The 25,292-nt window shown below is 32.3% G+C and overlaps 4 protein-coding genes across 5 annotated transcripts; 2 read left to right on the forward strand and 2 right to left on the reverse strand.

Moving 5' to 3' along the window:
* Nucleotides 1-1,178: 1,178 nt before the first annotated feature.
* Nucleotides 1,179-4,292, reverse strand: LOC123307917 (T-complex protein 1 subunit gamma). The gene is made up of 6 exons (XM_044890405.1): nucleotides 4,220-4,292; nucleotides 4,097-4,158; nucleotides 3,643-4,017; nucleotides 2,196-2,840; nucleotides 1,814-2,018; nucleotides 1,179-1,623 (listed from the first exon to the last, which is right to left on the reverse strand). Exons 1-6 carry the CDS (start codon nucleotides 4,254-4,256, stop codon nucleotides 1,316-1,318), a joined length of 1,632 nt encoding a protein of 543 aa, XP_044746340.1. The 5' UTR covers nucleotides 4,257-4,292; the 3' UTR covers nucleotides 1,179-1,315.
* Nucleotides 4,293-4,626: 334 nt separating this feature from the next.
* LOC123307310 (Fanconi anemia group M protein homolog) lies at nucleotides 4,627-16,513 on the reverse strand. The gene is made up of 16 exons (XM_044889561.1): nucleotides 16,361-16,513; nucleotides 16,167-16,302; nucleotides 15,666-16,112; nucleotides 15,354-15,500; nucleotides 15,180-15,298; nucleotides 14,660-14,772; nucleotides 14,483-14,604; nucleotides 14,045-14,272; nucleotides 13,209-13,598; nucleotides 9,197-9,305; nucleotides 8,962-9,138; nucleotides 8,739-8,825; nucleotides 6,159-8,593; nucleotides 5,480-5,646; nucleotides 4,985-5,093; nucleotides 4,627-4,880 (listed from the first exon to the last, which is right to left on the reverse strand). The coding sequence occupies exons 1-16, from the start codon at nucleotides 16,390-16,392 to the stop codon at nucleotides 4,704-4,706; spliced, it is 4,995 nt and encodes a 1,664-aa protein (XP_044745496.1). The 5' UTR covers nucleotides 16,393-16,513; the 3' UTR covers nucleotides 4,627-4,703.
* On the forward strand, nucleotides 10,426-12,379 carry LOC123307311 (S-phase kinase-associated protein 1-like). 2 transcript variants are annotated; one of them, XM_044889563.1, is made up of 2 exons: nucleotides 10,426-10,581; nucleotides 11,849-12,379. In XM_044889563.1, exon 2 carries the CDS (start codon nucleotides 11,849-11,851, stop codon nucleotides 12,257-12,259), a length of 411 nt encoding a protein of 136 aa, XP_044745498.1. In that variant the 5' UTR covers nucleotides 10,426-10,581; the 3' UTR covers nucleotides 12,260-12,379. The 2 variants fall into 2 exon arrangements, with proteins under 2 accessions (XP_044745498.1, XP_044745497.1); XM_044889562.1 differs by having other exon boundaries at nucleotides 10,454-10,586.
* Nucleotides 16,514-16,711: 198 nt separating the features above from the next.
* On the forward strand, nucleotides 16,712-19,518 carry LOC123306812 (myoneurin-like). Its single transcript, XM_044888966.1, has 3 exons — nucleotides 16,712-16,989; nucleotides 17,048-17,630; nucleotides 17,964-19,518. Exons 1-3 carry the CDS (start codon nucleotides 16,819-16,821, stop codon nucleotides 18,422-18,424), a joined length of 1,215 nt encoding a protein of 404 aa, XP_044744901.1. The 5' UTR covers nucleotides 16,712-16,818; the 3' UTR covers nucleotides 18,425-19,518.
* The last annotated feature ends 5,774 nt before the right edge of the window (nucleotides 19,519-25,292 follow it).

Consider the following 25,292-nt stretch of genomic DNA (forward strand, 5'->3'; position numbering starts at 1 on the left):
AACCGTAGTCGCCTGGTTAATGAACCGATGCTATTTTGGAAAGATGAACTAGCCAGCGCGCTCTCCAAATACGAATTGCATGGGGCAAGTCTGGGCAGAAATGTCTAGCTAGTCCAAAGATTATAGACTTCTTAGATTATTGAGTTTTATAGAGATTATAAAGTTACATAACTCTATAATCTTAGACAACTATCCTCCCCCTAAACAAATAAATGATTAACAATCTGGAGTAGATTCCTTGCGCTTTGCTGGATATATGGACCAATTTTTCTCTGTTATTCAAATGTAGAATTTCTCATATTTTCAATTGTAATTTTTTTCATGCAATTCTTCATTCTTTCACACTTCTTTGAAAAAATAACAAGAATATGATCTAAACATACTCTGGTATCTAATCAAAACAAACATCTTGAAGCGAATACTCCTGAAATAAATCGATGGAAAGTACCTATAAATTTTGTTGAGCACTGTATTTTCTGATTAATCATAGATTATTCAATTCATATTGTGTTAACTCAAATCATTAGTTATGGGATGATACTTTTTCAACAATGAGAAACGCAGATATATGTTTGATCAAAAAAAAGAAAGGCAGTCCGTTTTTATTTTATATTTACTTATTTTTTTATTCTATGAAAAACTAGTTATTTCTTTGGTAGATTTCTTCTTTCAAGATGCTGAAATAGGTAGATTTCTTAAATTTTCGAGTGCGCTACTCGGTGTCAATTTTTGTACTAAAACTTTAGTTCAAAAAAGTACCAAACTTTGTTTACACCGAGAAACGAAGAAATCTTTATTGTTTCAATAAGAGTTTTCATGAACTCATAAAGAGCTTGTAAATCCTCTGAATCAAAGCCATTCGGTCTTCTGAACCACTTCAAAGGTAGATCTGCTTTAGATCTTGTTCTGCACATCATAATTATTAGTTCAATAAGCCAAAAAGGAAATTTCTCAAACCCATTCGATCTCTATCGAAATCTGACACACTAATGCCTTAACTTTTTTCCTTACTCTCTTAAATTGTTGTGAGCAAAAAGTTGGAGGGTTGAAATATGTGGCCGCCATTTGAAGCATATGATGGTAATCTTTGATCACCACAATGTTGGCACGTGTTTTTTTCGCATGAGCAGAAAATATATTTGAAAAATAATTAAATTTAGATACCTATAGACAAAAAATAGTGATTAAAACGTTTTTATTAGCAAAAAGCATGAAAATACAGTTTGGTTTATTAAATTATATTTAGATGTGAGGAATTGACAACATAAATGCCAAATGATGAACAATAATTAAAATTAACACAATTTCGATTGGTTTATTCCTGCTGCGCTGGCTGAGCAGGTTGTCCATCAGCCCCCTTCTTTTTGGATCCAGATACGATATCGTCGATTCTCAGAAGAAGCACAGCGGTTTCCACAGCAGTCTTGTAAGTTTGAAGTTTAACTGCCAGTGGTTCCCACAAGTTGTTCTTGGTTTGTTCAACCAATTCCCCGGTTTCACCATTGATTCCCCAAGAGCAAGGGGTGTTCTCATCTGTGTGATTGGCATGCTTTGCTCTCAAAGCAGTAAGTGTTCTGATTGTGTTTGCTCCACAATTCTGAGCAATGGTTTTTGGTATGATTTCTATAAAGAAAGGTAAATCATTCACAAACAAAAAAGACAATATTTATGAAAGTTTTCAGGCAAGCATCAGATGCTATATTACTGCTGTACTACTGGTTTTGCAGATTTCCAAAAGATCTTATGATTGCGAAACATACACAGTTAGTTTAGTGATAATGAACTTTAAAAAAGAAGAAATAAATCAACTCACCAAGCGCATGTGCTAGGGCTCTATAAGGACCATGAGTTGCCTTCTGGATTAAACGCTGAGCAACAGCCATCTCAATAGCACCACCGCCAGGTACTAACCTTGGATTCAATAGAATATTTCTAGCTACTTGTAGAGCATCTTGTAGATTCCTCTCAATTTCATTCAAAATATCTTTGCTAGCTCCTCTCAACAGAATGGTACAAGCCTAGGGGTATAAAGTTTAGATTTATTCAGAATAGTCTCACACAAATGGTTCAATTGTAACTGAGTTTTCAAACAGATTTGAAAAAATACAAGACATATGGGCATAATGAAAATTTTTGTACCATAGGCCATATTCAAATTAAATTCACAATTAATATAGGATAAATTGTTTCCTCACCTTGGGGTCTTTACATTCAGTGATGAAACAGAAATATTCATCTCCTATTTTCTTAATTTCAAAGAGACCAGCTCCAAGTCCAACATCAGACTCCTGTAATTCATCTGTTCTACTAACGATGGTTGCACCGCAAGCCCTAGCGACCCTATTGTTATCAGTCTTGCGAAGTCGTCTGATGACAGTTATATTGGCTTTCAGAAGGAAATGCTGAGCCAAGTCAGACACTCCTTTCTCTGTAAATACTAAATCTGGTTTCAGAGCGATGATCTCCTCACACTGACGTTTGACGTGTTCTTCTTCCAATTCTAAAAGCTTCGTGAAATCTGCCTCATTTGTGATTTCCACGTTAGTTTGAGATTCTCCTTTCTTATATTCTAATGGACAATCCAATAATATAATTCTTGGATTTTTGATGTACCTCCTCATTTTAGGATGGGTGACATCTTTGTTCAACATTACTCCTTTGAGAATCATAGAATCGTCAATTGTACCCCCGGGTATTTTCTCTATTTTTGCATATCGTTTAATATCAATCTCTGTATGTCCGTTTTCTTCAATTAATACTGTTTGGACAGCGTCTAAAGCTATGTTGACTGCCAATTCCTCCCAACGTTTTATGAATTTTGTGCCGACACAGCCTTTTACCTACAATGAATAATGAGACTCCACTACTTTATTGAACCTAATGAATATGTTAGCTGTATTTGATTAGTAAATTCACCACAAACAAAAATCTTTCCAGTCACTTCAAAAAGCAGAATGTTACATTTCTGAAGAATAGTTTTCCTCACCAATAAGATGAAACAATCAAAATAGATCTCAATGATTCACCTGATTTCCAAAATGAAATCTCTTTTTAATACCTGAATATGTTGAAGGAGTTGCAATTGAAAATTATTAAATGCATGTATGCGGATTATATCTTGATATATAACAAATGCTTACGAGTGAATATTGATCAAAAAGTGGTCAATGTGTATCCTTCAATTAATATTGATCAAAGTTTATGAAAATGAGCGTGAGATATCTTAGTATCATAATAATAGGTACATACTACATAATACTTTCGATTGTTCAAGGCTTGCAAGCATCTATTTTTTACATGGCTCAACCATTTAATCTTACACATCTTGGTCAAACTTTCGATCTCAAACTAGCGAAATTATATTTTATTCCTATTAAGAACACCCCACCCTTATGTATTCTTATTCTAAAACTTATGAAACTATACAAAAATGACGCAACTGAATTATTTGGAGGTTCTGGTATTTTTTTGAGAAACCAAACCACTCATAATTCCCTAAATTCTGCTTCCACAATATGAATATTGAAGAATATAGTGAGTAAAACAATATTGATTCCGTAAACTTTTTCAATTATCATGAGAACATGCTGTTAAAGCTCCAGATTCAAAGACTGTAGGAAGTGACAGTGCAAAAGCACTTACCACATTTGCCAATGCAGCCTTGTCATTTCTATCAATTGGAACACTCAATGGTCCTTCAAGTAGCGAGATCATATCATCTAGAGCGCGTTTATAATCTCGAATTATGACAGTTGGATGCATTTGCTGTTCCAAAAACTGTTGAGCCGCAGCCAACATCTCACCAGCAAGTACAATAACGGAAGTGGTACCATCACCAACTTCTTCATCTTGAGTTCTGGCGATCTCAATCATACTTTTAGCGGCCGGATGCTGAACCGTGATTTCACGTAGGATGGCATTTCCATCGTTGGTCATAACGATCCCTCCCATGGGGTCCATCAACATTTTCAACATTGCTTGTGGACCAAGACATGTCCTTACTACATCAGCGACTTGCTAAAAGTACATTTCATTGTCATAAATATTTTCTTGGATACAACAGTAGAAACTAATAAAATGAGGAGATCGAACACACCTTTCCGGCATTTATGTTCTCCAGCTGAACTTTTCTGCCTGATTCACGTTTTGTGTTCTGACCTGGAAGTGACAAAATTATGGGATTATCAAAATGTATGAAGGAAATAGTTATTTCACTCACTCAGAACCAATATTGGGGCTCTACTTCCTCCGTACATTTCTTTGTGAATTTAAGTTTCGTTAGTTAACCAAACGTGACCAGCACAGAACATAAAATATGACAAGTGAGAACAAAATGTCATGCATAAATCCAAGGATCATAGAAAATTAGATTTGAGGATCCAGGGCTGACAAAAATTCATCGATAATCGATATATCGAACACATGGAGGTCAGTCTTTTCAAGAAAAAAATAGCACCTTCAGGTGGATGAAGGTACTCTTTCTTTAATTCCATATAAGAGTTGAAGTTACAGGTCAGCATGAACTAACATTGAAATTCAATTCAATTTTACTGCAAAAGTAGGGATTAGGATAAACAAGGCCTGGTTTATGGTAAAGTTATGCATTTAAAGTGAAAAAATATCACGAATAATAACAATATAATAACAAAATATACTTCGCGCGTGTTTATATACATTTTTACAAATATTCAAAATATCACATTTCAATCACTATCACTATCAATCATTCTTATCCTTCTTCTTTTGGCCACTTTGTTCTCTTTATCATCAGTTTCTTTCCTTTTCTTCCTCTTTCTTTTCAATTTTTGTTCAAGAATTTCTAGTTCTGATAATTCATGTGATTCTTCGATTATGTCTTCAGTGTTCACACAGAAAGAATCCTGAAAAAGCGAAGCAATTAAATTTTACATATATGGAAATATTATGAAATTTTATGGACATGTAGTAAATATTTGATATAATCTACTATAATATTTTAACTTACAGCTATATATGAATTTGGTTCAAGTCGATCTGCAGGTTGTGAAAAAATATCATCTGTAATAGGCCTCAACGTTCTTGGCATTTTGAATGTGTGTCTGGTGGTGGGGCTTCTGTAAAATGTTATATTTATGTTCATTCAGTGCAAATAAACAAGATTTTTGCCACACTTGTCAATATACCGTTATTCTGAGTGCCAACGGTAAGACTTTTCCATCAAGGAAGTGTGCTGACCAGGCTTTTGATCTTATTTGACCTCGTCAGAGCCACACAACGCTCACCTTGATGGGAAACGTCTACGTCTACTTTATTAGGTGCCAGAAGGCGCTTTGAAGTTATACCGATAACCCAGCATCATTTGACAGGTAAAGGATTCAACTCAACCCCTCCCAATGGCCTCTGAATAAAAAAAGCTGCCATATGGGTGATTTTTTGAGAGAAAAATACCTTTGAAAACTGTATCTCATAAAATAAAATGAATAGAATGAAGAAACATTACCTCACAGATTGAAGATAATTTGCATGTACTTGTGTATCGTTGACTAAGCTCTCGTTATCATCAACAAAGCTCTCATCAAAAGATCCATCATCATCACTTTCATCATCTGACATAGAGCCTTTATCTAATGAGACTTCTGCTTCATCTTCAATGAAATCGAAAGTTTCCTGGACCAAAAAAATTATTCAGTATGTGATAACAGTAACAGTCATACACCTAATCTTACTTTCTATAGGGCACTCTAACAAACTGCCAAAATCGTTGGTTAGCGTAGGCCAGGCAAACGCTCTGCCTGCCCTACAGTAAGCAATGATTTCAACAAAAATATTATAAACCTACAAAAAATCAGTTTCTTACAATTTTTTGATTAAACCATTTATGGCCAATTTCACCAACATCTTGAATCACGCCAGTATGTCTAATCTCAGTTTTTATACTTGGTGAAATCGAAGGTGGATTTTAATGGAGATTGATAGAACGAAAACTGGTTTAAGATGTTGGTGAAACCTGGCTAAAGTGTGATAACACATTTTGTGTGTGTTCGTGTGTAATACGCAAACATGAGCCTCTTCACATGGTATGTACAGCAATACTCAAAATTTGATTCAAGTGCAAAAAAAAATTTCTCTCGCACATAAATTTTTGTGTAGCTTATATGACGTATAGTGGAGATACTTACTCTTTTTTTTCTCACTTTCTTCTTAGGGATTTTGGGACTAGAATCATTTTGTTTCTTTTGAATATTTTGTTTCATGTTAGGCAAAATGATATCCTCAAATTCATCATCACTATTACTATTCAAAATCGAATCACTCAACCTTATGCTAGTCATGGAACTGTTGAGTTTTTCATCCCTATTAATAATATTCCTCGGATTTATTCCGGATGTGCAAGGTTTGTTCTCCAATTGAGGCCTACTCCGTTTTTTCTTACTTTCATCTCTATTTGTTCTATTTGGTTTCTTAAATATCGGTGAAGACTCCTTTGTACATGAAAACTCTCCAGATTCCATATTCCTCGAATCGTCCACTACACTCTTTTTAGATTTTTCTGGACGTAGATGTGATTCATCTTTTTTAGGGAAATTCTCAAAATCGTTCGAATCTACAACCAACTTTTCATCAATACGCTGTGATTTACTAATACACGATTCTGGTTTCTTTTTCTTTTTACTAGTCTCAATACCAAATGGCGATGACGAAGGTTTTTCTGCGGCTCTAGAAACTGAGTATTGTGTGGGTTTCTCGGCCAAACTCAGGATCTGAGTAATCGATAATTGCGACAAAATTTTTGGTCGAAGGGGGGGCTTTTTGTTCCCCTCAGGACTCTGTGTAAGATCGATGAAGTTGCCTTTTATAGGACTATCTTCGATAATAAAAATATCAGAGTCATCAATTTTATTTGATTCGCTGATAAAACTATTTCCAGCAGTTGATTGCAGTTGATTAATTTTTTCATGAGAAGAATGTGTTTTCTGTTCTTTCACTGCAAATTTCCCATTCTCTGTTGACTTGGGTTTTGTTTCTGAACAATCTGTTAAATGATATATAGTGTCATTGTTGTGATTGAAATTTTCAGTTTTTTGTAGTTCTGAACCTATTTCTTCACACTGAGTCAAACCGAAGATCGACAAATCACAAAAATCATCAATTTCTGGTAATGAAGAGTCCTTCTCTCCATTTCCTGGTTGGGATTTTGGATTATTATTACAATACTCATTGGTATGCTTTTCCCTCAACATCAAACCATTTTCAATTGTGCTATCAATTTTTTCTGTGATTTCGTTACCATTATTTTGTTCTACTCTAGTAGATTCAGCATTGACCAACATTGAGAAATTATCCAAATCATTTTTACAAAGATCTGATGAATGTTTCATGTTGTCCTTTTCTACAGGTACTTTGGATAAATTATTTCTCTCTTTGCAAATATCATCTATAGTTAAACCAAAAGCCGATAATTCGAAAACATCTTCGAGTCCCAATGGTTTCTGGCACTTTTTGGTTTGATCACAAGTTTCAGTTTTCTTTCTTGTACTGAAAAATCCCAATAAATTTTCATCTTCTGAATTGGTCGATCCGCTACTTGTGACTTTCAAATGTTTATTTTCTAGGTTATTTCTTTCACAATTCTTTTTGTTCGCTTTTTGAGAAAACTTTTTTGGTATAGTCAGAACATTTCTTTCTTCGATAGATGTATCAATTATATCCAAGCTAGGTCTTCCTTTAGATGGTATTTCTATTTGAGATCGACATAAAATCGATGAATCTAAAACTGGAGATCCTGGTTTCTTTTCATTAACTGGTTTATTTTTTGCTCTGACTCTTTTTCTTTGAGAAATTTGAGTACTAAGAACTGGTGATGGCTCTCTTACAATGAGTTGATCTTGTATGAAATCAACATCAATGATGGTTTTATCAGAATCATTCGATTTGTTTGGGTTGTCTTCCTCCTCAAATATATCTTCAATTTTATCCAACTTGAAAAACGATAATACTGTTTCCAAATTCTCTTTTTCTTGTATTATCGGTGTAGTGTTCTGATCTGCCACTTTCTTCAATTCACTATTATCCAATGGTTCAGACGTCGAAGTTAATGTTTCTGCTCTTCCTCCATCAACTTTGTCTGTTTTTTTGCCTTTTTGCTGATCAGGAAAAGTTGAAGATAAATTATATTTATCCATTAAGTTTCCAAAAGATTTTGGAGCATCGAAATTGAAAGATTTTTCTTTCATACATTTCTCTTCGATTTGTTCATCTAGAAATAGATCAGAATCTATGAATTCCGAAAGAGTATCTTCAAAATTATCCTTCTGCTCTGATTTAGATTTCATATAAGATTCTAAATCTTTTTCTGTTATAGCTTTGAAGAAATTTAGATTTGGGGGAATCCAATGATCTAATTCTTCTAAACAATTTGAATCTTTTTTTACTGTATATTTCGAGCATTTGAATCCCTTTTCACAAAATCTGCAACTTTTTGGCGTCATTTCTTGGATGGATAGATATATTGATATTTCCTCATGTAATTTGTTATGAAATTCTCTGTATTCAATATCTTCCTTACTTAACTCTTTTTGAGTAGATAAAGATAATGGCTGAGTCATGAAATCACCTGGAACAAAAGAAATAACATTTGGAGCGAAGAATCATAAAACAATAAACTTATTTACAAGAATATAGACAGAAAGCAACAAAATCTCAACTGCTGGGATTCATTCTACTCAAATTTTTTTTTCGGATATCTGCATTTGTTTTACCTTGGGATGACACAACATTATTTTTAGTACCAATATTCACAAACATATTTCTTATATCTCCTTGCTTGAGGTTTTTACTGCTCATTTCTGAAAAATTAAGAATAAAATATTAATATACTTACATTTATTTTCAGTTTGATCGAAATGATTAACTGATATGAAACTAAAAAGTTGTAGGCATTCAAATATTACAAAATTATTATTTTCGTTCCCATCAACTTACGCGCGTCTTGAGTGAGAGGAATATTAAATCTCTTAGCATCAGCAAATTTCATCAGATTAACAAACAATTTGGATGCATCAGAAGAGCCAATTCTTGAACTGCTCTGGAAGATCCTCTGGTGTTCTATATAGTCATTGCAGAAGGGTTTGAAATCGAAATCCTTGATTTGAGAATAAGCTGAAGTGTTGATAAAAATTAAAAATGGATGATTACTTCCGAGGAAAGAAAGTATTACGTTTATTAAATAAAGATATCCTGCCTGGGATTCTTTCTGCTATTTCGATTATCTCCACATCTTCTGATGCAGTTGAAGTTGAACCAGCAGATATTTTCTTGATGTAATTCTGAAATTACAGAAAGATGTGGGGACAAAATTTTAATATATGTTTTTATTGAAAGTACTTCTTTTTTTTCAAAATGAGATCTTGAAATCTGTCTGAGCAGATAAGTAATACAATGTTTTTGATATTTTTAATCGGATTTTGAATCGGAACTAAAAACTGAATTACATGACTTTCACTAACATGAGTTATTAAAGGTGAAGATTTACCTTCATTCACCTGAAGAAGCTCCAGTGATAACGAAACACGTGTCATGGATAAATATCTCATGTTATTTTGTTATTTAGTTTTTAGTTCAATTATGGATTTTAATCAAGTATCGGCCACATTAATGCAAAATTTGAAACATTGTATGCGAAAATTTGTTGCTAATACTATCATATTGCCCAAATGTCAGTAATACTTGAATTTTGAGCCGAAAATATTCTGAAAAGATTAGTTGGAACAGTCATGGAGAATTCGTGGCCAAAATTATAAATAACCGCTAACACTCTAACTTCCGAAGGAAAAAGACCTAGGGACTTGACTTTTTTGAACAGCCCCTTCAAGATGGCACATGAAAAGCAATTATCAATTTTTTTCTTAGAACCAAAAACGCCACAAAAGATGTTTTTTTATTGCCTTCTCGTTCCGATAGAATGTCTGCTCAATTTCATTTCTGTCAAGTTTCCTTGTTTCTAAGAATGAAAATAAAAATTGCTATTCAGGTGGCATCTTTAGGGTGGTGTTCCTAAGAAGGGGCTGCCCAAAAATAATTTTATATGATAGATAAGAAGGAATTAGCCCTTAAATTTTTTCGCATCTATTCATTTACCTGTATATTCATCACGATATAATCAGCCTATTAGACTCTAGTTCAATTTGCAAAAAAACGATAAAAAATCTTCAAACATCAATATCATGTACATCGGAAATAAATTGGAGAATTACCTCCTTCTGAATGTACATGATATTTAGGAACAATCCCCTGTATATTCAGGTGTTGTGGAAATTTTTCGTCAAGCTCAATACAGGTAAATTCTACTACCTAAATCTTAATTATCCATTTTGCGAATCGGAAATGTTGGATCAATTCATTTTCGTTAACAAATAAACAATTTTCGAATTCCCCTCTATCCATTGATGATTGTAGAGAGAGAAAGCATAACATTTTGCTTTCTTTTCTATGATCTCGTGAAAAAATTTGTATATTGTGAGAAAATCTGGTTTCAGTTAGTCATAAACAATCATCATCTGCATTATTTTCACAAGTGTTCAAGTGCCGGTCGCAAAAAGGAAGGTGAAGTAATTTCACATCATCTTTCAAATATTCACATTCGAAATTATCCGACAAAATTTTCAGGTGCATTTCTTACACACCATTGTCATGCGAAATTTTATTTGTTTTGCTTAAACGCTAAAGATTAATGCTAACTTCAAGTTTATAATTAGAATTTCGATAAATTCTTCAGTTATATTCTTCTATATTATTAAAATTAAAACAACTATCATCAATATTAATCGTGAAAAGAATCATCAACTATGAGATGATGCTCCTAACGTGATCAATGTTTTATTTCTCGATATTCAATGAACTAATGTTCAACTTATTTTTTTCGTGCGTCACAAAATAATATTGCACATTATTATATAAATCATAAACAGTTATTTTTTATCGATGAATAAAGGAGATTAACTTTAAAAATACTTAGAATGAGAGGAAATATTTGAATAAAGGGTGGTGACAAATTCGATGCTTAGCACTAACATCTTCTTAACTATATCATATACAAATTACGTTTTCTGATAAAAAGTTTCGCTTTCGAAAGTACTTCAACATGAAATTTTTCGATTTCTTATATATTTCTTTATTCATATATTCGGAAACCGGAAATATATGGTATTCTAAAATCGTTCATGGTTTCTTTCGTTTATTAATGATTCCCATGAAATTTTGGTGTCGTTCAATGTTATTGTATAATAATGTAATTAATCAATACTGTTTTCCTTCAAATCAGCCTTCTCAATTCCAATATACATCTTATTCTTTAGGAACGATAATTTTTGTAATATTATACTCGTTTGTCCAGATTTGAATTGAGAAAGGAATTTTTGACAATACAAATTTTTAAAAATTCCCTTAGTTATACTTAGGGGAAAGCCATGAATATTTCAGTTTTCTTTATGGCTGCCCTGAGAAAAGAAGGTTGAAAGTGGTACCTTGAAATTTAGGAGGTCGATTAGGAAATAAATTTTATCAATTCACTGAATGACGATAAGATTAAACGGTTTAAAAATTTCATATAAATCGATAAAAAAGAAAAGAAATATAAACCATTTCAGATCATGATATATTTTCTATTCAATACGAAGGCTAGAACAAATATCAGAAGATATCAGAAATTGCAAGGACTTGCAAAGGCGGAAATAGTCGTTTAACGAAATTTCTGTCTGGTATAGTTTGGAAGATAGCAGTGGAGCAAGATAATTCAAAATGAAGCTCTTTCGGGATACTACTAGGAGCTTGTGTATAGAAACTTCCCAAGCTAAATACAGCAATTTTTCAGATGCCAGAAATAAAACTGAAGTCATCTGACGGAGAGATTTTCACTGTGAATGTCGATATAGCAAAATGTTTTGCTGTCATAAGGAACCAGTTGCTAACTTACGTCGGGGATGATATAGAAGATGAGGTAGTGAAAATAGACCACGCTAGTTCAGACATATTAAAGAAGGTGATCGAGTGGGCAACGTACCACAGTAATATACCGGAGGGTGAACAAGATGAAGAAGAGAAAGAAAAAATTTTAGCTTGGGAAAAAGAGTTTTTAAATGTCGACAAAAAAACCACATTTGAGCTAATGATGGCGGCGAACTTTCTGGGTATTTCAAGTTTGATAGATGTTACCTGTAAAAAGCTCGCAGCTGCGATGCACGGAAATGCAGAAAATGTTTCGGATTTTTTGAATATGTATTAACACAAAAGTTATTTCACAACGAATTGTTATGATGTGCGAGTTTTTGATGTTTATTAGTGATTAATTTTTGTTATTTATGTAAAACATTGAAAAATAAACCTATAATATTTCTTTTTTCAATGAACGTAGATTTTTGCAGTCTTGAAAGATGAAAACAAGAATGCGTTTTCGATAATATATCTTGAATTTTTCTTTTCTTGAATTAATTACCAAATCATCAAGTTTAGTGCAACACAGAATCCTGAAAGTCCTGATCTAGACAAAGAAAGTATGGAAATTTTGAAACTGTTTCAAAAACCAATGTTTTTATATATGAGGAATCTGAATGTTTAAGATTTCTCTTTCATCTAGAAGATTTTTTTGCCCATTTCTTCACAAATTCAACAGTTTCAAGTGAAAATTTATTTTTAGTACATTTGTTCCCTCAAAAAATGAAAAAAATATTCAGTACAGAGTATAGCTTTCTTGAACATCAACCACAGCCTGACAACACTTTCTAAGGCGACAATGCTCTATGAGGAAGCTGGTGAGGAGGCTTAACTTATTTTTACTTGGATCCAAATACTTCTGACACTCGGTATATAAATAAATATGCATAACAAGACTTGTGAAAAGATAAGGTGTTTTGAGACATCTTACAAAAAGGATAATTTTATAATCTAGCAGGATATAAAAAACTTTTCAGAAAATTTTCATTACGTTCATAAATATGCAATAAATATCTATAGGTGAATACAATTCAAGACCAGCTGAATATACTGAACAACCAACCAACGAAATATACGGTTTCCTACGACCTCAACGGTCGCTATTTCAGAACATTTCTATGATAGGAATTTGAAATTAGGCTAGTGGTATTTTTGAATACAGAATCCATCAATGATGGCAATTTAGTTGTTAAATCATCATTTATTCTAAAAAGGTAGGTTGAAGATTAGAGATCACTCACCTTGATGGAATTATTTTTAGAGACCATAGGCTTAGTAACCGTGATTTGCATCTTCATACACTTAGGATGGATTTCCTTGGGTACCATTCTTGGTGACTCCACGAAAAACTGTTTCATCAGTTCCGTAGAACCGGCCCAACTTTTCATATTATTCTTGTGAAACAGACAATCGTTCAAGGTTTGCTGCTCCCTTCCCTCAGTTACCAGAATAACCACCTGCCCTTCACGTTTCCTACCTGTTCTTCCCATTCTCTGAACCATTCTGATTGGAGACTTGTTGGATATATCGAAACAGATGATAAGATCCACTTCTCCAACATCCAAGCCCTCTTCACCAATGGAAGTTGAAAGCAGAGTGTTGCAGTCTCCGTCTCTGAATGTTTTTATGACCTGGGAAAGAAAATCTTATGACCTTATACAAGATGTTTACAAAGGTGGGTCTTTTTTTGACATTAGGTCAAACTCATCAAAAAGAAACAGTTGTGCTTGTGAGATAGTTCATTAACAAAGTGCTATTGTTGCTATTGTATTTTTACATCTGTTGTGTGGACAACTTTGAACAAGATTAATAGTTAGAATATTGGTTTTTATACACTGGCTTAGACCTAGGGAAATTTCTAATTTCCGCCAAAATACAGCTCTTCAGGAGTTCATAAAAACTCTAAAAAACACCAAAAACGTTCTCTTTGAAATAAACAAATAACCATGTTCTAACTGTAGTTACAAAAAATTGATACCTGGTGGCGCACCATCGTAAATCTGAATAAAGGAAACCATGATATGTTTAATAAATTATTAATTTGCATATATAATTATATTATCATTTATGTACATACCCTCAGCTGCATTTTCTGCGTCACCATTCCTGATTTTTGACCCACAAACATCTCGGGTCTAATTATAGGCCTGGCCTGTAGGAGTATTAAAAAAGCTTCTTTAACGGAATCACGATATTCAAAAAAAACGATAACTTTACTCTCATCCCCACTATTATTGAAATGAGATATCAAGATATCCCGTAATCTGTAGAATTTGGGATGACCAAACATTATGTTTGATGGTACCTGTAAAATTCATACTTCATTTCATAATCCAATCATAATTATAATAAGAAAAATCTTTAGTGTATTACTGTTCAATTTTTCAAACACATATTACATTTAATACAATCAATTCATTGCAATAATAATATGAAAGTAAGATTTTTTTAATAATTGGAGTTTTTTGTAATGTTCCGTGCTTTCTCATATTACTAATAATTTTAATCAGTGTACCTCAGGATAGGATCCATCCGGTAATCTATCTATATCAGGAATTGGTCCCAAATAACTTCTTACATCTTCCATGATTTTTATTAAACCATTGTTATTTCTTAGAAGAGGATCATTTATATGTTCTGAAAATTTAATTTGAAACAGATTCCAAACATTGTACTGAATTGACAATCAAACCTTCGAAATATCCCAAAAATCCTCGTAATCCATGCCTGATCAATAATTCATTGGCATGATACAAACTCATGCATATGTTCAAAGTAAGATTGACCTCTTTATAGTGAGGATCCCTGAAATAAATTTAATTCAAAACTAAGAATGAAAAACTCTGAGATAATAGAGAGCTATATGTACATTAATAATAATCAATTCAGTTCAGTATAATACTCTTCATTCATGCCACTTAGACCTTACCTAATTTCCTCTAATTATGAAATTCAATAACACTCACTATTCCTAGTTGATTTATAACCCAACTCAAATGGCGAATTCAAATTCAATCTTACAACTTTGAAATTTTTTTTTAATTTATTTAGTACACAGATCATCTTTTAACTCGAAAGACAGAATTTTTGTTTCAATTCAGTTTTCAGCAAGGTAAGCACAATGTCTGTATCATTTATAAATACAAAGAGTCCTCTTTAATGAAGTTAGAGTAGTTGAATTGAATCTTGGGGAAAAGCAAAACAATAGTCACCTGTTGTTCTTTTCTTGGTATTCTTTTTTTATTCTGAATATTGCTCCTTTGGTTAGAGTACTACAATTTCCTTGCACTACTTTATACTTCAACAAGACCCTACTATATTTTTCAAGAACCTAAAACATACTCTAAGTAGTCTAAAAGCATTCGAAAATTAAAAAAAAAAATTACCTCCAAATAATGATTTTTCACTTGTTCCAATTTTTGACCTAAAGGAACTACTACAGTCTCCAGTTTCCTTTTGAATACATAAGGCTTCACATCTTCACTCTCTTCAGTTCTATATTCCAAATGTGAAATCATAAGGTTATTGATCACCTGAAAAATTATAGTAGGGTTGAGATAAAAATTAATCAATATTTTTTTTTTTCAATTAATAAAAAATCATAGTCGCTAACGAAACCTGATTTCCATCCTATCCAGTGGTTCCAGTGTAAATACATTGACTATGAGAATAATTATCTTATATTGTCATTTAACTACCTCTCCTACATCATTGATGCTGTTTCCTGGAGTAGCACTCAAAGCTAAAACTCGAAAATACTTTGCACATGCTTTCATTTTCTTCATTACTTCGCAATAAGCATAGTTTCCTTTTGCTTTATGTGCTTCATCAAACACAATACATTTTATCAAAGTTGCCAGTTCTGGGCAACTATCTAGATCATTTTGTAAAACCTGAGGCGTAATGAAAAAAACTCTTTTATCCATCCATACATCATTTCTGGTTGAATTTTTATTAGTGCCAGTCAATTCTGCAGTCACATCTTTTGGGATAGCCGTTATATTATAACATGCATCTACTTGTTGTTTAACTAACGGCCTGGTTGGTGCCATAAAAACAATTTTACCAGTAGGATACCACCTGTAATAATTAAACATGAGTACGGCAGCAATGAAGGTTTTACCAAGGCCTGTTGGTAGGTTGACCTAGAAGAAAATTGATTTAACCATTGCCAAACAGGAAATTGTCTTTAATCATACCAATGTATTTTTATAGAGAGCCTGTTCGATAATATTAAATTGATAGTCCCTCAGAGGATAATTTGTCGGATAAATCCATGTCAATCCTGCTTGAACATCAAATCCCTCTGTCTCTTCGCATTTCTCTTGATTATGTCTAGAAAATATTTCATTATTTAGCTAAATGCGAGAGTCAAATTGATACCACAACTTACTGCACAAATGATCTGTCTTTATAGACACTCATTTTAATTTTTCTAACAATATCCTTAAATTTTCAATCCAGTATTTACATGTTTCCCATTTTCTACATGTATTTTCATTTCAATCAACCTATTCAAAATTTCGCACGTTTAAACGTCAGTGTCCCATAGAAGGTTTTTCTTATTGATTTTGAGTAGGATATCTAGAACGGTACAAGTAAAATAGTATGTGAAAATGAAATTATTCTTACTTATTTTCTAAGATAGAGTAAACAATGTGTGAATTAATTGAAAATATACATTTTGAATAAGACTACGAATATCGTAGTCTATGTTTTAGCTTCACTGCTTCAATTTAACCTCAAATATTTATAAACATTTCATGACGTTGGAATATTGATTGATTGTTGATTTTGCTAGGAAGTGAAGCAAAACCAAAAGGAAAACAACAAAAATCTGAAATAAATATAATGGCTGAAGAAAAAACCTCTCAAACAAATGATCTATTAAATTATTACCTTGCTGTGAATATGAATAACATATGTCGAGTATGTTTAGAGAAAGGAAAACTTCTACCAATATTTGATCCCATCAAACCAGCACATTTTTCTGTATTACTCATGTCTTGTGCACAAGTACAGGTAAGTGTTACTAGCATGTTGAAAGATCAGTTCCCAAGAGGATGAATGGAAATTTTAGGTGGAAGCGGGAGATGGCTTACCTCCATATATATGTCAAAAATGTGTTGTAAAATTAAATATAGCTTTTCAATTTAAAGTTCAGTGTGAGAATTCTGATGCTAGACTTCGTAGCTGTTTCGATAACATTCAACAAATATCTCAAGGAGAAATCAACATTTCGGGAGCAGGATATACTTCTGACATAAAGACTGAATCTGAGCTTTCAAACTCAAGTATCTCCATTACCTTCACAACGAATAATGGAGCTTTGGATAATAACACTCTGCAAATACAAGATATCCAAGAAGTTAGTAATATAAATGATGCTGGCCATGTGCAAGTGCAGGAAACCCTACAGAATCAGCCAGTAGATAATCAACTAAGTACTTTGCAAAATGTATCTTCTCTTTGCGAATTGGAAAAAGTTACTTTGACTGAATTGAAACTGGATTTTGATGGACTAAAATTCAATGACACAAACCTAAAAGCTGGTGAAGGAAACCTGGATACCGATCATAACTTGCCAATAAAAAATACCAGAATCAAAAAAATAGAGAATCATCAATGTGGAACTTGCGGAAAAGTTTTCAGAACAAAACCTAGTAAGTGTTTTTTCTTTATTTGGCTTTGTAGAATGACAATTGAGCGAATTTCAATTAATGAACAGAATTTAAATTTTTGTAGAATAATTTTCACTACTTGTGCTGGTGGAATGAAATCTTCACCTAAACTATATAGCATATATATAAAAAATATATAAGACAGGTCGATGTTATAGATCAGGTTTTGTCTTGTAAAAATTTCATCCGTCATTTCAATTTGCTTAAAGTGGATATTGAGCTTTAATCTTAAATTGTGTGTTCTCACAAAGGAGTTTTTTTATATTCTCTTGTTTCTTTATGCGTGAGGATATTATCAGTATTAAACTCTTCTAGGCTTGGTACATCATATAAGAATCCACACTGGAGAAAGACCATATGTTTGTCACCTCTGTGATAAGAGATTCATAAATGGTGGCCATCTTCATACTCATATGAAGTCACATACTGGTGAAAAAAATCATGTATGTGCAGCTTGCCACAAGGGCTTTACAACAGCGCAACAGTTAACTAAACATACTATAGCGATCCATACTTCGGAGCGACCCTATGCTTGCACATATTGTACCAAAAAATTTGCAAGCTCTAGCAATTTGAGAACTCATATAAGAATACATACTGGAGAAAAAAACTTCAGGTGTGATCAATGTGGTAAAGCATTTTGCACTAAGGGACAGTTGGAGCAGCACATGCTGACCCACACCGGCGAGAGGGCTTTCTTATGTGAATATTGCAATAAGAGGTTTTCACAGAAATGTCATCTGTTGCGTCATTTGAAAACCCATAGAGTAACATAAATGGTTTTAAAATTATGGGGATGTAATTTTGATAATGTTCGCTGAGCACTGTACAAAGTGTAGTATAAATTCATAATATTGCATTTCAATAAAAATTATATTGTTTAAAGTGCCTAAGGTGGCATAAGTACACAGCAAGAAAGCTTAGCCAGAAGAGAACTGGTTCTTCAAACTGTATCAAGGAGAATAAAGAATCTGGATAATAATGTAATGTGAGTGAATAGTTGCGAAAAAATTTAAGGGGTGATTCCTCGTCAAAAAATTGTGTGGGTATTTAATATAAATATTTTCGTTTCTTTCAATAACCTGTTCACAGCTCTCTAAAGATGGCACCTGAAATTAAATTTTTTTCTTAGAAACCAGAAAACTGAAAAAATGAAATTGGGCAGACATTCTGTGGGACTTATAAGAATACTGGTAGTGTTTCCCTATAACTACTAGGGGTAGAAAAAGCCACCTCTTTAAAAAAATATATATGAAAGATCCTACACTATTTTTTGACAATCAATCACCCCTTAAATTTTTCACAACTACTCATTAACACCCCAATAATAACAATAATTTGTCGATGCTTGTTACTCAGAATTAAATTCACCCTACCCATTTTTATTCGAAAAATGATTGGCAAGTATGTATTCATACAAGCTTTGTCGAAGAGGATGATTCATAAATATGGCATATAATTTGGATTGCTCAACCTTCCAATACATCGAAACTAGTGTTTCACTTGTAAATATGTACAGTTAAATGAGGAATGTTTAGTAGTTTTCCTTGAAATAATAAATAATCAATTACTTGCTACAGAACATTATTTGGAGTGTAACTTGTATTGTTGATGAAAATTTATGAGAGAGCTGTAAGTTGAGGGCCTTTTTTCATTATTTTCTTCATGAAGATGTACTGGTTTGTTTATAATCAATTATTTTATGAAAATCATGCCAAAAGAACATTCCTTCGAATTCTTTAATTTACTAGTCATTTTATAATATATATCTATAATTTTTTCAATGTTCTATACAATCACTCATGTATTTTAAAAATTAATGAGTTGTATGTGGTATTTTATCGATAATATTAATTTTTTAATTTCTAAATATTATGTTTCAGTACATTAAATTAACTCTTGCCTTAAAGCCTTCTTTTTATTCCATGAAATATCCCATAGATTAGGTTGAACCTGTTCAGTCATGAAGATACATGATATAATTTTCACACTTTTTTTATTTGATACTCTTTCGATTTTTATCAACCGATGATGATCTTCGCAATTTAGTTGTATCGATGAACTCAGAAATTCTCACAGCTGAAAAGAGCGAAATCTCCGCTATTAACAGATAATCTTTGATTTTCTGAATCATGCAAAGACATATATTATTCGACTTCAATAAAAACCCTAAGCAGTTTATTTTTGGAATGGTTCTTCATCTGAATACTCTTGTATGGAGATTGAAATTGTTTTTCTAAATAAGACATGTTTATTACAGATCATTTAGTTTTACATATTTTCATATAATTTCATATTTAATTTATTTATATATTTGTAGACAAGAGATCCACCCCAGGCAGTCCTTGAGCAGCTGATATTGAAATGAACCCCTTGTATTCACATTTACAATATTGGCAAAAAATAGAGTAATAGAATACTGCTTAGATCAGCTCACAACATTTAGTTTACCAGTCATACAGCTGATGCATTCTTTCAATTTATCCACATCATTCTTACACATAATTGCTTCAATGTGGTTGTGCAATATACTGGCCTAACTGACCTCCTTGATTGTCTCTCATACAAGATTTGGTATTCCGGAAAAAAGATCCAATCTTCTTCTTTCTTCGCAGAGATAATCATCACTACACCTGTCACTCCCGTTAATAAGCGAGTTCATAAGTGAGTAATGACGAGTCCATTCATGAAAGTTTTCATATTGCTCTTGAAAGATAATAAAGGATTATCAATAAAGTGTTTCATGAATTTATTCATCTTCAAAGAAAAAAAAATCATATGGGGGACAACCATCTGAAGTGTGTAAGGGCCAAGACAGTCTTCATATCAGCATATTACTTATTTTGTGAAATTCATTCCACAACGATCCTAAATTAAATGGAGCAAAAATATAATCTTGGACAAATTTCAAACGCCATTCCGGGAATATGCAGATATAACCTGTCAGTTTGTTGGTTTACTGATACATGAAAGACAGAAAATAAACTCGCAATTAATAAATTGGCAACAAACAATTCTGTTCTCCAAAGGAATTATTAAAATTACTTCATTGTTTTAATGATAAAGTATTAACTCACTTCCTTGTGAAAGAAAAATTACATTGTGTATCACATAGTTGCTTAAAACTAAAAAACGTCAAATCATTCAAAACTGAAGTAAACTATCAATGTTAAAATTCACTTAGATATTAATAATCATTGAGCAAAATTCTATGCAATTCACTGGATTCTGGAAATGAATATCACAATCGAAATGCATGTAGAAAAACATCTTTGAAGTAATATATTCATCGATATCTTAAAATGTATAAAAAGAGGACATATTCGGAGGAGGCTACAATATAATATCTAACTGGATAAACATTTGTGCAATCAACGAGTTTACCTTCTGACTAAACACATAATTGATGGTACAGGTATATAAATATTTATAATTTATTAACAAATAACATTCAGTTAAATTTTTTGAAATTCTAACTGTGTAACTCCCATAAAAAGGAATTGCACAGTAGAGTTTTCCGACTAGCTGCACATATATATATATTCATTATCATTTAGTCACTACAGAACTAATAAAAGCATGAATTTAACAAATCTTCCTAACAGAACTTTTAAATTCAACAAATAAAGTCCATCAGATATGAAATAGTAATATCCTATGTTTTTCAACTCAAAATATTCCCTGCTTACTAAAAAAACATAGTGAAGTTATTCATTCAAATCTTGTGTAATGAAATTTTTAGGGAAAAACATTATAGTTTTCACATTGTCTGCAATTAATTATCAAAAAATATTTTCGATAGTTTTTACACAACCAGAAATCATTTCAACTGTTTCAAGGGAAAGAATTAAGAAGGTTCTATAATTTAAAACATTGAATGATCTAAAGTGATGTATTCATTATTACGCTAGTTGCATACCTTAATTTACAAGTTGGTTTTGGACATTTAGCTAGACTCACACTCTTTTTTGTGCATCTACAGATTGTAATAATAAAAAGTCTCCAGAGCTTACACTATATATAAAATATTAGTAAAACCTAAATAAGACAAATTTTGATTTCGAATTATTCAAAATATGACTAAGGTTTACGTAGGAAGATACCAATGCTAATATTTCAAATTTGGATGAGACACATTGATTTATTGTAGGTTATTCCATTTGTACCTTGAATAAGATGAAAATTTCAGTAGGCATAGGCGTCAATTCAGAATTTTTTCAGGGAGGGAGGGTGATGTTTTGGTGGGGAAGCGCAAATTTTAGGAGGGGAAAAAGAAAACAACTCCCTCCCCTCTCTTCAAAAGACGCCTATGAATATGGTTCGAATGTCATTCAAATGCTTGTTGATACAGCTCTGCACTGATATAGTCCCACTGATCTACATACGTAAGTACCAAATTTTTAGGCGAGGAAGGTCTTAAGAAGACATTTTTCAAAAATAAAACTCTATTTGAGTCCAAGTTAACTAATGGGTAAAAATATTTGAACTTCAAAATCAACAAAAATAAATATAAAACTGTTTTGTAAAAATAGATTAACATATATAAAAATAGAAATAGTTGTTAAATGCTCATTTTTGTTTAAGAACAAGATTGCACATATTTCTTTCCTATTACCATAGTCTGAATATCACAATCGATGCCAAATTTTTGAAAATAAATTTCAACATTATAAAATTTCAGAATATACTAAAGAACAAAACCTACTCCTTCGAAGTTGGTTGAACATATCTTTTTATCATAAATTTTAACACATTTGTAATTTTTCCAATGATATTTATTCAAAGAATGTAATTCTTTCCTAATGATCCTGTAGTGAGATAACAGAAAAGTTTCAACGCTTGATGCCATCATTATCTGCCCCTAAAAAATAACAAATGAATGATTTCTTCAAAATGTTGCAATTCCCTTATTTACAACTCTTTTTCCCAGAACATTCTTTCCTATCTTTAATTCCATCAATATTCCTTGGTCCCTCTTGACTTTATTTTGAAGAAAACATTAGTGTGTATTAATTGCGGTAAAATAAAGGATAGGAGCAATCAAAAACATTCAATAAAATCACAAGGATTCGTCAAAGATTTAGCAAGCGCATGAAATATGGACATGATCAAAACATAATGCCTTCATCATAACTTCATTAAATACCTATATATCATGACATCAACATTATATCTGCGAAACAATTATTGAGACCAAAATTATGGCTTTTCAAGTGTACAAAACATGTTCCTACAGTCTAAAGATAATTTTCTCAATACACAAATACAACACTGAATTGCTAGATTACTTGAAATAAATGGAATATCCATCACATAAATTCCTCTTACAACTTCGGTATAGACTTTACTATAAAGCTTCAGTTCCAGATATCTTCAAGTACCTACATTCTCAAGAAAGACGAATTATGTCTTTTACCAAATTGGTGTTCTACGTATGAATGGAGACACTAATAGAATGAGACGAAGAAATATTTTTAAGTTTAGTTCCAATTTGTTGTAAAAATTGACAATGCGGCTTTTCTGAATTGGACTTGACTATATCATTCTTTTCGAAACATTAAAAAATCTGATTTGAGCTTGGGGATGAAAATATTTCTTTTATTGCAGAGCTGATTGGTGGGGATTTCGACAGATTGAATGATTTGATCAAAAATAAAGATTTTATGTTGAAAAATGAAACATATCTTTAACCAGTTGGAAAAATTCATTCATGCCTTCATCGACTATAACAATATTCCAGAATCTTGAAAATGAAATATGAAACACGTTTTCTTGTGCAAACAATTTTCATTTGAAAAAAAAAGGGTTTTTATTGTTTTCTTTCTACAATCAAAATATCAACATCAATTCCTTGCTCTCACATGTTATTAACCGAAAATGCACTCGAAAACTCTAACGCTGTTTGTGCTTTGATCAATAATAATTGGCATTTAATCCTGTAGGATTGTAAGTCTTTCGAAACATCATTAGAACCATTCTTAGTAATGAATATCAAACATCTATTGCAAACTATAAATCAACTCCCCTTCATCCATATAAATACAACTTCAATGGCTCATTTATGCATTAGAAGTAATTTAATTCGCTACACAAAAAGATAATAGAAACATTCATTCAACAAGAACCCATTTAATTTCTTATATTGGTGTTGTTTAGTGATAAACGATTTTTATAAGGAATAACTGTTGCGTTGTAACTTGGTCCTACTTAACGTTGATTCTAAAAAATTTGAAACAGCTTTTGTACTTGCCCTGTGTGAAGGATAAATTCTTTAGAAATCTTCTTATCCCAGAGGAACCAGAAATGAGAATTTCGAAATAATTTGCCAGCCTATTTGAATGATGAAGAGTTATATTTTTGTTTTCAGCTGAATGAAATTATGGACTTACTTGAATAACTTATATCATTGCACAACATGTTATGAATCATTTTATTTTCAATTTATCGAACTCCTTTCGCTCAAATTAGTTCTTCAGTTGTTAGATAATTCAAGGCAGATTTTTTTATTTTACTTTTTCTTGAATTCTCATGAGAATAATATATTTGATGTTTTTATGACGCAAAATTAAATGAATCATAACTCTCAAACAAGAACTAGTATCAATGAATTTCCCATGAAAGTGGAGATCAAAATCTGTAATTCGCGGTAAATATTACAAAATCTAAATCCTGGGCTCTATTATAACATATTCTTGGGCTCTGGCCGATTTGATTTATTGCGAGTGTTGAAAACCGTTCTGTTTGCGACGTCATCGTTTCGACGCCAAAATGAAAAATATGTTTTTCAACTCATTTATTTTGAAAGGCATTTTAGATTTATGCGTTAATATTGAGACTCCTATGATTGGGAATGATTTATATTTCAAAAGTTGTATAGTCCATCGAAGAGTTATTTACATCCCAGTGGGCCTTGACAGTCCAGACCCAGTTTAATGTATCGGGTCACAAAAAATCCCCAATTATTTCTGTAGTTCCAATCACGGAACTGAAATATATGAATATAACCTAGAAAAGTATTTGAAATAAAGAAATACTCAAAATTCAGAGCAGATGAATCAGCATTCAAAATTGATACAATTACTTTCTCAAGTTGTTCGACTGAACCAAGAATATAAACAACAGTACTAAATTCAAAATATATTCTGTCGATTCATAGATTTATTTTAATTGATCAATGGATCAGTGTTCCCAATACCAACCTGAATTCTGCAAGTCAACCAACTTAAATTCGATTTTTCACAGCCACCCGAGATGTCAATAATTCTTGAATGGAATTGAATTGAATGAATTTAAAAAGAGGTTCACAGTTCACTGCCCCCTCAATGTGCTGTGGAAGATGAAATACCAGAAGGGCAGTGACTAACGAAAAACACTTTCAATTTTCAAATACCTGAGCCTACGAATCACGATTCTATTCGGCTCTATCCTCATTCTGATCTGATTTGAATACCTTCGTCTAAAAAGCCATCGAGACCTAAATGGAGGTGCTGAGTAAATTCAAGGACTCCCCACCATTCACTCAGGAACTGAATTCAACGAGTGAAACCTCTTTGTTACAACGGTTAAGGAAAAATGATATCGTTGTCAAGTTTGGCAGATAGGTAAAACGTCGTAGTGGATTCAAACAGGAGGTGTATAGGCGCA

Source organism: Coccinella septempunctata, chromosome 2 (assembly GCF_907165205.1).
Source record: "Coccinella septempunctata chromosome 2, icCocSept1.1, whole genome shotgun sequence".
In the NCBI taxonomy this organism is placed as follows: Eukaryota; Metazoa; Arthropoda; class Insecta; order Coleoptera; family Coccinellidae; genus Coccinella; species Coccinella septempunctata.